At 52.5% G+C, this 12,643-nt stretch overlaps 1 protein-coding gene across 2 annotated transcripts; it reads left to right on the top strand.

The window, feature by feature from the left end:
• The first annotated feature begins 892 nt into the window (after nucleotides 1–892).
• Nucleotides 893–11,758, top strand: LOC115385432 (uncharacterized). Of its 2 annotated transcripts, none has more exons than XM_030087425.1 (4): nucleotides 893–1,134; nucleotides 2,746–2,985; nucleotides 11,030–11,167; nucleotides 11,248–11,758. In XM_030087425.1, the coding sequence occupies exons 1-4, from the start codon at nucleotides 948–950 to the stop codon at nucleotides 11,346–11,348; spliced, it is 666 nt and encodes a 221-aa protein (XP_029943285.1). In that variant the 5' UTR covers nucleotides 893–947; the 3' UTR covers nucleotides 11,349–11,758. The 2 variants fall into 2 exon arrangements, with proteins under 2 accessions (XP_029943285.1, XP_029943284.1); XM_030087424.1 differs by having other exon boundaries at nucleotides 11,018–11,167.
• Nucleotides 11,759–12,643: the final 885 nt, after the last annotated feature.

Raw genomic sequence — 12,643 nt, 5'->3', positions numbered from 1 at the left:
CTCCTTTGTGTCTTGTCTCCTCCATTGTCTCTTCCCTTTGTTCTCGTCATATCTTCATCTTCTGTGTCTCCTCCTCCTCCTTCTGGTTGTCCAGAGGGATCGGTTGTCCTGGACAGTCCAGTCGTCCCGGTGATGGTGGGTCAGGACGCCACTCTGCACTGCAGAAGCAGAACGATGAAGAACATTACTGCTGAGTTCTTTAAAAAACGGCGTCCTGATGAAGGCAGAGCCCTCAGATCACATGATCATCCGCCATGTCTCCAGGTCAGATGAGGCCGTCTACAAATGCCGCATCAGCGGACAGGGAGAGTCTTTATCCAGCTGGCTGCTGGTCCGTGGTATGAAACACCGTCTGCTTGAGGAACGGTATCAGCTAATTTAAACCTGGATGATTGAGCTGAAGCTTGACTCAACAAGATTAATCCTGAACCAGATTCAATCTGAATGCACCAGCTTAAACCTGAATGAACCAGCTGAAGCTGACTGATCCAGCTTAAAACCTGAATAAACCAGTTTAAACCTGAATGAACCAGATCCAACCTGAATGAACCAGATTCAGTCTGAATGAACCAGCTTAAACCTGAATGAACCAGATTCAACTCAACTCGAGCAGATTTAACCTGAATGAATCAGCTGAAGCTGACTGGTCCAGCTTAAACCTGAATAAACCAAGTTAAACCTGAATGAAACAGATTAAACCTGGATAAACCAGATCCAACCAGATTTAACCCGCCTAAAGCTGAATGAATCAGTTTGAAGCTGAGTGATCCAGTTGAAACCTGATCGTAGTCTTGTCCCGGTGTGTCTCTTGGTCCTCTATGGGACTGAATGACTGTTGTTGTTTCTTCAGATGATTCCAGTCCGATGCTGCTCACGGTGTCACCGACGTGTCGCAGCTGTTTGAGTATGATAGCTTAATCTTAAGCTGTGGCGCTAACAGCAGTGCCATGGGATGGACGATCCGCCGCTTCACCAACGCTCCGCCCAGGAGATCCGGCACATGTGGACAGCAGTGGGGGAGCCCCGTGGCATCCGGCTGCCGGCTAAACGCCGTCAAAAAGCGCGACGGTGCAGTGTACTGGTGCGAATCCCGCAGCATGCAGCGCAGCAACTCACTCAACATCAGCGTGTTCGGTGAGCTCCCACTTCCTGTCACATCATACATGGTGCAACCACATCTATGAAACCAAGCACTGAGGGCACCAAGTCAGTTCGATTCAGGTTCATTTAAAGCAACAGTCATTTCCAGACACGTTCAGTTGAACTTGAGAAGCATAAGTGACTGTCACTGCATGAGAAACAAGACTGTCAGTCGTCCAGCTGCTGGAAACCTACCATATTCCCACAGCAGGACTGGTTGAGGGATCTGTTGCTATTGATTGACCCCAGCTTCCTGTCCAGCAGCCACAGCCCACACCGGCTTCCTGTCCAGCCTCAGCGTCTGTGGCAGGACTGACTGGAACAAGTTAGCCAGGCTGTCCCAGAGTGCCCATGCTCAGTTGGAGACGAAGCAGCTGTGTTGCATGTTATTTTGTTAAACTTTAATAATGCAGAGCAGCCAGAAAACAAACCGCTTAGAAACTAATGGGGTGTTTCCACCGGCCTTACTCTTCTCTACTCAGCTTGGCTCTAACCCGCTTGTGGGCGTTTCCAACAGCCCGCTTTACTGCAACCCGGGTAGGTTTTCGGCCCTGTTCAGCAGCAGGGCCGAGTCAGGCCGAGTCAGGCCGGAAATGTGACGTCAAACACATGCTGGTTGCTGATTGGTCAAAATCACTGAACAATCAACGACCAGCCGTGGCTCGAGTGAAACCCGATACCCAAAGCACTGCCATCTTTCCCGCCTTCTCGTTTCCCCGCCCACTGACAACTGAGACGAACCAGGCTGGTGGAGACACAACCAAGCCGAGTAGAGTGGAGTGGGGCGCAGTGGGGTAGAGTAGAGTAGAGTAGAGTAGAGTAGAGTAGAGTAGGGTAGAGTAGAGTAGAGTAGAGTAGAGTAGAGTAGAGTAGAGTAGAGTAGGGTAGAGTAGAGTAGAGTAGAGTAGAGTAGGGTAGAGTAGAGTAGAGTAGAGTAGAGTAGGGTAGAGTAGAGTAGAGTAGAGTAGGGTAGAGTAGAGTAGGGTAGGGTAGGGTAGAGTAGAGTAGAGTAGAGTAGAGTAGAGTAGAGTAGAGTAGAGTAGGGTAGAGTAGAGTAGAGTAGAGTAGAGTAGAGTAGAGTAGAGTAGAGTAGAGTAGAGTAGGGCCGGTGGAAACACGCCATAACAGTAGGAGAGTTCAGTCCGCAGTGCAGTGGAGGTTCTGGCTTGTTTTGCGCTTTGTCCCCTCACCCCAACTGGAATAGCAGAAAGTCTCCACCTCTGAGCCTGGTTCTGCAGGGTTCTTCTCTGAGCTGGTTCTGCAGGGTTCTTCTCTGAGCTGGTTCTGCAGGGTTCTTCTCTGAGCTGGTTCTGCAGGGTTCTTCTCTGAGCTGGTTCTGCAGGGTTCTTCTCCTCTGAGCCAGATTCTGCAGGGTTCTTCCCTTTCAAAGAGAGAGCTTTTCTTTTCCACACACTGTATGAAAAGAGGGATTTTCATCAGTATGAAGCCCATGTGAGTACCACACACACACACACACACACACACACACACAGACTGAGCACTGATTGTGCTCCTGGTCTAGAGTACCTCCATGTTCCTCAGTGGTTCGAGTCCAGGTCCAAAGTCTTCACGCCTCCCTCCTCTCTGGGTTTCTACACCCTCCAGACTCCTCCGTCATCCTGCAGAGTCCTGTCCTCCCAGTGATGGAGGGTGACAACGTCACCCTGACCTGTCGGACCAAGTCCTCCGTCTTCCCGTCGTCTTTCTTCAAAGATGGCGCCCTCATCAGTTCTGAGTCCTCAAACCAGCTGACCCTCCACCAGGTGAGCGGCGCCGATGGGGGCGAGTACAGCTGCTCCATCACCGGGCAGGGAGAGTCAGCACCGAGCCAGCTGTCAGTCCGAGGTGAGCTGCAATGGTGGACTTCCTGCTTCCTGTGTCTTGCTTCCTGCTTCCTGCTTCCTGCTCCCTGCGTCTTGCTTCCTTTTTTTTTTTTTTTTTTTTTTTTTTGTGTGTTTGTAGATTATTGTTTTTTGACTCAAAAAACAAAAGAAACCTTCAGATTTGAAAAGACAGAAAACAACCGACTGGATGTTCTGAGGGAACCACGTTCTCCTCACTGCAGCGCGGCTTCATGAACACTCCTACAAACTGAAATATTAGGTGCGTTCAACATGAGAAAGCCAGAGGCAGACCTTTAAGACTTCTGAGCCGCCCTGCCCAGATGTGGCCCGGGTCACTGATACGTAGGACCTACGTAGGGCATCGAAAACTCACGAGACCCAAACGAGATGGGTCCCAGAGGAGCCGCTGTGAGCTGCTGGAGAGCAACTCACCCTGCCTGGCCCAGCGCTCTGGTTCAGACAGGCAGGGGATTGGACCCCAGCCCACTCCTCATCAGTTTGATGACAACACGCTTTATTTGCATAAATAAACACCCAGTCCCGGCTCCAGCCCAGTGTAGAGGGGGGCGGGGAGGGGGGGGGGGGGGGGGGGGGGCGGCTACAAACGGGGGGGTGGCAAAAAAGTAACGGAGCAACACAAAGACAGAATCCACAGATCAGAGGCCTGTTCTACTGTGTCCAACAACATATGATCATGAATCACACTGCTAAAAAGCACAAATAGTAATAAAACAAATGATAAAATAACCAGCCCTCACCTTTATTAGAGCTGGAGTCTCCACTTTTTTTGGGGGGGAATTTTGAATAGCACAACACTTCATATTGATTTGACCAAGCCAGTGGAGTTTGCTGTTGTTTTTTTAAGCACAAAATAGACTGAAAACTTTATTTATTAATTTTTTGGACTGAGGGGGCGAGGTAGTCTGCCCCCCTTGATGCCTGGTGGCACTTGCAGCAACACACTTCACATGACAGAAGCCAAAACGTAACTTAAAATTATTTTGTTTTTTTTAAATTGTATTCATTTCAGTTAACTGAATATGAATTAACACAATGTGACACACAAAAGAAATTATGAATTCTTTTGTTTTTAATAAGAAAAACAAAATTACCCCTCTGACAGCCAGGGGGGGCAAGGAGGCACAGGCGGGGGGGCATTGCCACCCCGGACGACGGGCCTGTAAACACCCCCCACAGTGGAGTCATGAGAAACACCAACATGGAGAACATAGGGTTGTCCGACTTGGAGGCAGACTGATAACTCCGCCCCACGGCTGCGCCGTCTGCTTCGTCTAGCTCCGCCTACCTCTGGCTCTGCCATCGTGAACGCACCTAATTCATCCCCTGCTGATGTCACTTCCTGTGAGTCCTGCCTGCTGATGTCACTTCCTGTGAGTCCTGCCTGCTGTCACTTCCTGTGAGTCCTTTTTTTAATTTAATTTAATTTTTTTATTTAAGAGACTAAACAATACAGACAAACATAAAACATTTAAACAGACACACACCGTTCACACGTCATTACAATCAAAGGTATCAGCAGCTCTGCCGCCAGGGGAGCCTTTATTAAACAAAATAACAGCGTTCATAGGAAAATAGAAAAAACAACTATAAGCTACCGGACCAGGGATTTACTGATCCATCAGATCGGTGCAGAATTTCTCCACTAGAGCCAGAGTCTTTACAGCCTTTAAGTTTTCGATGTTAGCGATGCATTTTATGTAAAGTTTTAGTTCTTCTAGAAAGTGGCTCCAGTTCGGTTTCTTCTCCGCCCGTTTCATTTTGTGGATGTGTTTCTTTATTTTGGCGGAAGTTGGTGTTGAAAAGAATGTGGATCTCCTGGAGGCGGACGGTTCCTTTGGTTCTATTTGACAAAAAAACTCCAGCTTTAGCCCAGAAAATTTGACTGAATGTACACTGATAGAAGAGGTGTTGTATTGTTTCATCTCCTTTGCACAAAAACAGCAGCTGTAGTCTATGTCTAACTTAAATCTTTGCAATGTTTTTTTGGCTGGATAAATATTCTGAAGGATTTTAAAGGATATTTCTTTGATTTTGTTACTGATGCAGAACTCCTCTCCCACCAGCCAGGCCTGGTTCCAGTCTATTTCACCGTATATGGAGTTCCAATAGGATGTTGCTGCCGGTCGACCTGCGGGTTGAATATTATTTCTAATTAATTTGTTTGAGCATTTATTTATATCCAGTCCATTTATTAATATCTGATTTTCAGTTTTCTGGGTTTGTAGATTGAATTTGGATCCTATTAATAGATGAATCAGGCCTTTTGGAATCCCTGAAACAATAATGTTATATTCTATTTGTGGAGGTGAGATTTGGTACTTCATGATTAATTCATTATAACTGATTATTTCACTTCCTTCTTCCTGCTCCCTGCATCTTTCTTCCTGCTTCCTGCTCCCTGCATCTTTCTTCCTGCTCCCTGCGTCTTGCTTCCTGCTTCCTGCTCCCTGCGTCTTGCTTCCTGCTTCCTGCTCCCTGCATCTTTCTTCCTGCTTCCTGCTCCCTGCGTCTTGCTTCCTGCTTCCTGCTCCCTGCGTCTTGCTTCCTGCTTCCTGCTCCCTGCGTCTTTCTTCCTGCTTCCTGCTCCCTGCGTCTTGCTTCCTGCTTCCTGCTCCCTGCGTCTTGCTTCCTGCTTCCTGCTCCCTGCGTCTTGCTTCCTGCTTCCTGCTCCCTGCATCTTTCTTCCTGCTCCCTGCGTCTTGCTTCCTGCTTCCTGCTCCCTGCATCTTTCTTCCTGCTTCCTGCTCCCTGCGTCTTGCTTCCTGCTTCCTGCTCCCTGCATCTTTCTTCCTGCTTCCTGCTCCCTGCGTCTTTCTTCCTGCTTCCTGCTCCCTGCGTCTTGCTTCCTGCTTCCTGCTCCCTGCATCTTTCTTCCTGCTTCCTGCTCCCTGCGTCTTGCTTCCTGCTTCCTGCTCCCTGCGTCTTGCTTCCTGCTTCCTGCTCCCTGCGTCTTTCTTCCTGCTTCCTGCTCCCTGCGTCTTGCTTCCTGCTTCCTGCTCCCTGCGTCTTGCTTCCTGCTTCCTGCTCCCTGCGTCTTTCTTCCTGCTTCCTGCTCCCTGCGTCTTTCTTCCTGCTTCCTGCTCCCTGCGTCTTGCTTCCTGCTTCCTGCTCCCTGCGTCTTGCTTCCTGCTTCCTGCTCCCTGCGTCTTTCTTCCTGCTTCCTGCTCCCTGCGTCTTGCTTCCTGCTTCCTGCTCCCTGCGTCTTGCTTCCTGCTTCCTGCTCCCTGCGTCTTTCTTCCTGCTTCCTGCTCCCTGCGTCTTTCTTCCTGCTTCCTGCTCCCTGCGTCTTTCTTCCTGCTTCCTGCTCCCTGCGTCTTGCTTCCTGCTTCCTGCTCCTGCGTCTTGCTTCCTGCTTCCTGCTCCCTGCGTCTTGCTTCCTGCTTCCTGCTCCCTGCGTCTTTCTTCCTGCTTCCTGCTCCCTGCGTCTTTCTTCCTGCTTCCTGCTCCCTGCGTCTTGCTTCCTGCTTCCTGCTCCCTGCGTCTTGCTTCCTGCTTCCTGCTCCCTGCATCTTTCTTCCTGCTTCCTGCTCCCTGCGTCTTTCTTCCTGCTTCCTGCTCCCTGCGTCTTGCTTCCTGCTTCCTGCTCCCTGCGTCTTTCTTCCTGCTTCCTGCTCCCTGCGACCTTGCTTCCTGCTTCCTGCTCCCTGCGTCTTGCTTCCTGCTTCCTGCTCCCTGCGTCTTTCTTCCTGCTTCCTGCTCCCTGCGTCTTGCTTCCTGCTTCCTGCTCCCTGCGTCTTGCTTCCTGCTTCCTGCTCCCTGCGTCTTTCTTCCTGCTTCCTGCTCCCTGCGTCTTCTTCCTGCTTCCTGCTCCCTGCGTCTTGCTTCCTGCTTCCTGCTCCCTGCGTCTTGCTTCCTGCTTCCTGCTCCCTGCGTCTTTCTTCCTGCTTCCTGCTCCCGGCGTCTTGCTTCCTGCTTCCTGCTCCTGCGTCCTGCTTCCTGCTTCCTGCTCCCTGCATCTTTCTTCCTGCTTCCTGCTCCCTGCGTCTTTCTTCCTGCTTCCTGCTCCCTGCGTCTTTCTTCCTGCTTCCTGCTCCCTGCGTCTTTCTTCCTGCTTCCTGCTCCCTGCGTCTTTCTTCCTGCTTCCTGCTCCCTGCGTCTTGCTTCCTGCTTCCTGCTTCCCTGCGTCTTTCTTCCTGCTTCCTGCTCCCTGCGTCTTGCTTCCTGCTTCCTGCTCCCTGCATCTTGCTTCCTGCTTCCTGCTCCCTGCATCTTTCTTCCTGCTTCCTGCTCCCTGCATCTTGCTTCCTGCTTCCTGCTCCCTGCATCTTTCTTCCTGCTCCCTGCGTCTTGCTTCCTGCTTCCTGCTCCCTGCATCTTCTTCCTGCTTCCTGCTCCCCTGCGTCTTGCTTCCTGCTTCCTGCTCCCTGCATCTTTCTTCCTGCTTCCTGCTCCCTGCGTCTTTCTTCCTGCTTCCTGCTCCCTGCGTCTTGCTTCCTGCTTCCTGCTCCCTGCGTCTTGCTTCCTGCTTCCTGCTCCCTGCGTCTTGCTTCCTGCTTCCTGCTCCCTGCGTCTTTCTTCCTGCTTCCTGCTCCCTGCGTCTTGCTTCCTGCTTCCTGCTCCCTGCGTCTTGCTTCCTGCTTCCTGCTCCCTGCGTCTTTCTTCCTGCTTCCTGCTCCCTGCGTCTTTCTTCCTGCTTCCTGCTCCCTGCGTCTTGCTTCCTGCTTCCTGCTCCCTGCGTCTTGCTTCCTGCTTCCTGCTCCCTGCGTCTTTCTTCCTGCTTCCTGCTCCCTGCGTCTTGCTTCCTGCTTCCTGCTCCCTGCGTCTTGCTTCGTCCTGCTTCCTGCTTCCTTCGCCCTGCAGTCTTTCTTCCTGCTTCCTGCTCCCTGCGTCTTTCTTCCTGCTTCCTGCTCCCTGCGTCTTTCTTCCTGCTTCCTGCTCCCTGCGTCTTGCTTCCTGCTTCCTGCTCCCTGCGTCTTGCTTCCTGCTTCCTGCTCCCTGCGTCTTGCTTCCTGCTTCCTGCTCCCTGCGTCTTGCTTCCTGCTTCCTGCTCCCTGCGTCTTGCTTCCTGCTTCCTGCTCCCTGCGTCTTTCTTCCTGCTTCCTGCTCCCTTGCGTCTTGCTTCCTGCTTCCTGCTCCCTGCGTCTTGCTTCCTGCTTCCTGCTCCCTGCAGTCTTGCTTCCTGCTTCCTGCTCCCTGCTCTTTCTTCCTGCTTCCTGCTCCCTGCGTCTTGCTTCCTGCTTCCTGCTCCCTGCGTCTTGCTTCCTGCTTTCCTGCTCCCTGCGTCTTGCTTCCTGCTTCCTGCTCCCTGCTTCTTGCTTCCTGCTTCCTGCTCCCTGCGTCTTTCTTCCTGCTTCCTGCTCCTGCCTGCTTGCTTCCTGCTTCCTGCTCCCTGCGTCTTGCTTCCTGCTTCCTGCTCCCTGCGTCTTTCTTCCTGCTTCCTGCTCCCTGCGTCTTTCTTCCTGCTTCCTGCTCCCTGCGTCTTGCTTCCTGCTTCCTGCGCCCTGCGTCTTGCTTCCTGCTTCCTGCTCCCTGCGTCTTTCTTCCTGCTTCCTGCTCCCTGCGTCTTGCTTCCTGCTTCCTGCTCCCTGCGTCTTTCTTCCTGCTTCCTGCTCCCTGCGTCTTGCTTCTGCTTCCTGCTCCCTGCGTCTTGCTTCCTGCTTCCTGCTCCCTGCATCTTTCTTCCTGCTTCCTGCTCCCTGCGTCTTGCTTCCTGCTTCCTGCTCCCTGCGTCTTGCTTCCTGCTTCCTGCTCCCTGCGTCTTTCTTCCTGCTTCCTGCTCCCTGCGTCTTTCTTCCTGCTTCCTGCTCCCTGCATCTTGCTTCCTGCTTCCTGCTCCCTGCATCTTTCTTCCTGCTTCCTGCTCCCTGCATCTTGCTTCCTGTTTCCTGCTCCCTGCATCTTTCTTCCTGCTCCCTGCGTCTTGCTTCCTGCTTCCTGCTCCCTGCATCTTTCTTCCTGCTTCCTGCTCCCTGCGTCTTGCTTCCTGCTTCCTGCTCCCTGCATCTTTCTTCCTGCTTCCTGCTCCCTGCGTCTTGCTTCCTGCTTCCTGCTCCCTGCATCTTTTTTCCTGCTTCCTGCTCCTGCGTCTTGCTTCCTGCTTCCTGCTCCCTGCGTCTTTCTTCCTGCTTCCTGCTCCCTGCGTCTTGCTTCCTGCTTCCTGCTCCCTGCGTCTTTCTTCCTGCTTCCTGCTCCCTGCGTCTTGCTTCCTGCTTCCTGCTCCCTGCATCTTGCTTCCTGCTTCCTGCTCCCTGCATCTTTCTTCCTGCTTCCTGCTCCCTGCATCTTGCTTCCTGCTTCCTGCTCCCTGCATCTTTCTTCCTGCTCCCTGCGTCTTGCTTCCTGCTTCCTGCTCCCTGCATCTTTCTTCCTGCTTCCTGCTCCCTGCGTCTTGCTTCCTGCTTCCTGCTCCCTGCATCTTTCTTCCTGCTTCCTGCTCCCTGCGTCTTTCTTCCTGCTTCCTGCTCCCTGCGTCTTGCTTCCTGCTTCCTGCTCCCTGCATCTTTCTTCCTGCTTCCTGCTCCCTGCGTCTTGCTTCCTGCTTCCTGCTCCCTGCGTCTTTCTTCCTGCTTCCTGCTCCCTGCGTCTTTCTTCCTGCTTCCTGCTCCCTGCGTCTTGCTTCCTGCTTCCTGCTCCCTGCGTCTTGCTTCCTGCTTCCTGCTCCCTGCGTCTTTCTTCCTGCTTCCTGCTCCCTGCGTCTTTCTTCCTGCTTCCTGCTCCCTGCGTCTTGCTTCCTGCTTCCTGCTCCCTGCGTCTTGCTTCCTGCTTCCTGCTCCCTGCGTCTTTCTTCCTGCTTCCTGCTCCCTGCGTCTTGCTTCCTGCTTCCTGCTCCCTGCGTCTTGCTTCCTGCTTCCTGCTCCCTGCGTCTTTCTTCCTGCTTCCTGCTCCCTGCGTCTTTCTTCCTGCTTCCTGCTCCCTGCGTCTTTCTTCCTGCTTCCTGCTCCCTGCGTCTTTCTTCCTGCTTCCTGCTCCCTGCGTCTTGCTTCCTGCTTCCTGCTCCCTGGGTCTTGCTTCCTGCTTCCTGCTCCCTGCGTCTTGCTTCCTGCTTCCTGCTCCCTGCGTCTTTCTTCCTGCTTCCTGCTCCCTGCGTCTTTCTTCCTGCTTCCTGCTCCCTGCGTCTTGCTTCCTGCTTCCTGCTCCCTGCGTCTTGCTTCCTGCTTCCTGCTCCCTGCATCTTTCTTCCTGCTTCCTGCTCCCTGCGTCTTTCTTCCTGCTTCCTGCTCCCTGCGTCTTGCTTCCTGCTTCCTGCTCCCTGCGTCTTTCTTCCTGCTTCCTGCTCCCTGCGTCTTGCTTCCTGCTTCCTGCTCCCTGCGTCTTGCTTCCTGCTTCCTGCTCCCTGCGTCTTTCTTCCTGCTTCCTGCTCCCTGCGTCTTGCTTCCTGCTTCCTGCTCCCTGCGTCTTGCTTCCTGCTTCCTGCTCCCTGCGTCTTCTTCCTGCTTCCTGCTCCCTGCGTCTTTCTTCCTGCTTCCTGCTCCCTGCGTCTTGCTTCCTGCTTCCTGCTCCCTGCGTCTTGCTTCCTGCTTCCTGCTCCCTGCGTCTTTCTTCCTGCTTCCTGCTCCCTGCGTCTTGCTTCCTGCTTCCTGCTCCCTGCGTCTTGCTTCCTGCTTCCTGCTCCCTGCATCTTTCTTCCTGCTTCCTGCTCCCTGCGTCTTTCTTCCTGCTTCCTGCTCCCTGCGTCTTTCTTCCTGCTTCCTGCTCCCTGCGTCTTTCTTCCTGCTTCCTGCTCCCTGCGTCTTTCTTCCTGCTTCCTGCTCCCTGCGTCTTGCTTCCTGCTTCCTGCTCCCTGCGTCTTGCTTCCTGCTTCCTGCTCCCTGCGTCTTTCTTCCTGCTTCCTGCTCCCTGCGTCTTTCTTCCTGCTTCCTGCTCCCTGCGTCTTGCTTCCTGCTTCCTGCTCCCTGCGTCTTGCTTCCTGCTTCCTGCTCCCTGCGTCTTGCTTCCTGCTTCCTGCTCCCTGCGTCTTTCTTCCTGCTTCCTGCTCCCTGCGTCTTGCTTCCTGCTTCCTGCTCCCTGCGTCTTGCTTCCTGCTTCCTGCTCCCTGCTTCCTGCTAATGTCTGACTGACCCCGCTGATGTCAGCCCCTCTTCCAGGTTCCTCTGGAGCTTATCCGGGTTCTGACCTGACCGTGACCCAGCTGGTGCTGATGGTGACCCGGTACCTGGTGGTCTGCTCACCTTATGCAGTGTCCACCGTCCTCCTGGTGTCGCTGTCCAGGCACAAGCCAGCAAGTGAGTCCAGCAGGTCACCACGGAAATGTCACTCTCAAAGAGTGGAGTTCTGGTTTGATCCCCCTTCTTTCACCCTGCAGGAAGAGAGCAGCCTGTTGCCATGACAACGCCATCTCCCAACGAGGAGGACGAGGGATTGGACCAGCAGTATGACGACGTCACCACCGAACATGACTTCTGATGGGAACTTTCCTTTTTCTCAGACGTGCAAGTGTGTGTGTGTGTGTGTGTGTGTGTGTGTGTGTGTGTGTGTGTGTGTGTGTGTGTGTGTGGTATTTTACTCCAGAAAACTTGAACCCTGAAGGAGTTCGTCTCTCTCGGAACATTCAGAAATCTTGTTGTGAACCTGGAATCTGGACCGAATGGTTCCTGCCCCTGCTTTACATGACGGCCCCTTTATTTGACTTTGTTAGTCTCATCTGTCTGTATCTGTTTTGGTCTTGTCTGGTTTGTATTTTTTGTGACCACTGACCTCTCTGCTCTCTTACTTGAAACAGTATTTTAAGCTGCTCTGTTAAAAAAGAGATCATTGTGTCTCAACATGACTGCCCTGCTTGAATAAAGTGCAACAACTGCATGTTTGTGTTTGAAGCTGCAGAGTGTTTGAATCATTTGTCACTCAGTTATTGTTGGTGGAGGAAGTTTTGCAGCTCCCACATCCAACAGTCACTTGCCTGGACCTGAGAGTGAGTTTCTCAGTGTGTCAGGATGTGTGCTTGTTTGTGTGTCTGCATGAATGTTGACCATCATCGTCAGTTTTCACATCCGCAACACCATGGGATGGGATGACAGTAAATAACAATTCATCATCTGATCACAGTAAATAATTTATCATGTGATCATAGTAAACAACACTTCATCATGAGATCACAGTAAATAACATTTCATCATGTGATGTGATAACAGTAAATAAGTTTATTATGAGACAACAGTAAATAAAAGTATAATGAGCTGTGATTAAAGTAAATAGGTTTATCATGAGCTCGCAGTAAATAATGTATCTTGTGATAACAGTAAATAGTTTTTCATGTTATAACAGTAAATACGTTCATAATGATGTGAAAACAGTGAAGAACCGTTTCTCAGAGATCCTGTGGCTGTGCTGGGTCGTCCTCAGTGGGCGTGGCCACTCCCCATGGCAGGCTGGGTAAAGCGTCACTCAGCCACTCCCCCCAGCTGGTCCTCACCTCCCTACAGCTTCCTTCTTCCCGTTTCACCTCCCACCCCCCCACCGCCCACTCTCGCTCCTCTTTCCTGTTCCCCGCCACCTCCTCCCTCAGAATCACACTGTAACGCTTTGTGGCTGCCCCTCCCCTACCTGTGGACACCTGCTGCCCCTCCCCCGCCCCCCTCCACATCTGAATCTCCTCCTCTCTACTCACCATGCGGTGCAGAGTCTCTCTGTAGACTCCTGCCTGCTCCTCTCCATCACCTTCCCCCACTTTGTGGACAAACAGCATGGAGTGATAAACTGCC

This window comes from Salarias fasciatus, unplaced genomic scaffold (genome assembly GCF_902148845.1).
Source record: "Salarias fasciatus unplaced genomic scaffold, fSalaFa1.1, whole genome shotgun sequence".
Lineage (NCBI taxonomy): Eukaryota > Metazoa > Chordata > Actinopteri > Blenniiformes > Blenniidae > Salarias > Salarias fasciatus.
Note: the sequence above shows the minus strand (reverse complement) of the source record. Positions and strands in the feature narration are given on the sequence as shown.

Coding starts and splice junctions, on each gene's coding strand:
- LOC115385432 (XM_030087424.1), top strand. CDS start 948: ATGGGATGGACGATCCGCCGCTTCACCAACGCTCCGCCCAGGAGATCC. Junction 1,135..2,745: donor ACTCAACATCAGCGTGTTCG/GTGAGCTCCCAC, acceptor TACACCCTCCAG/ACTCCTCCGTCATCCTGCAG. Junction 11,168..11,247: donor GTCCAGGCACAAGCCAGCAA/GTGAGTCCAGCA, acceptor TTCACCCTGCAG/GAAGAGAGCAGCCTGTTGCC.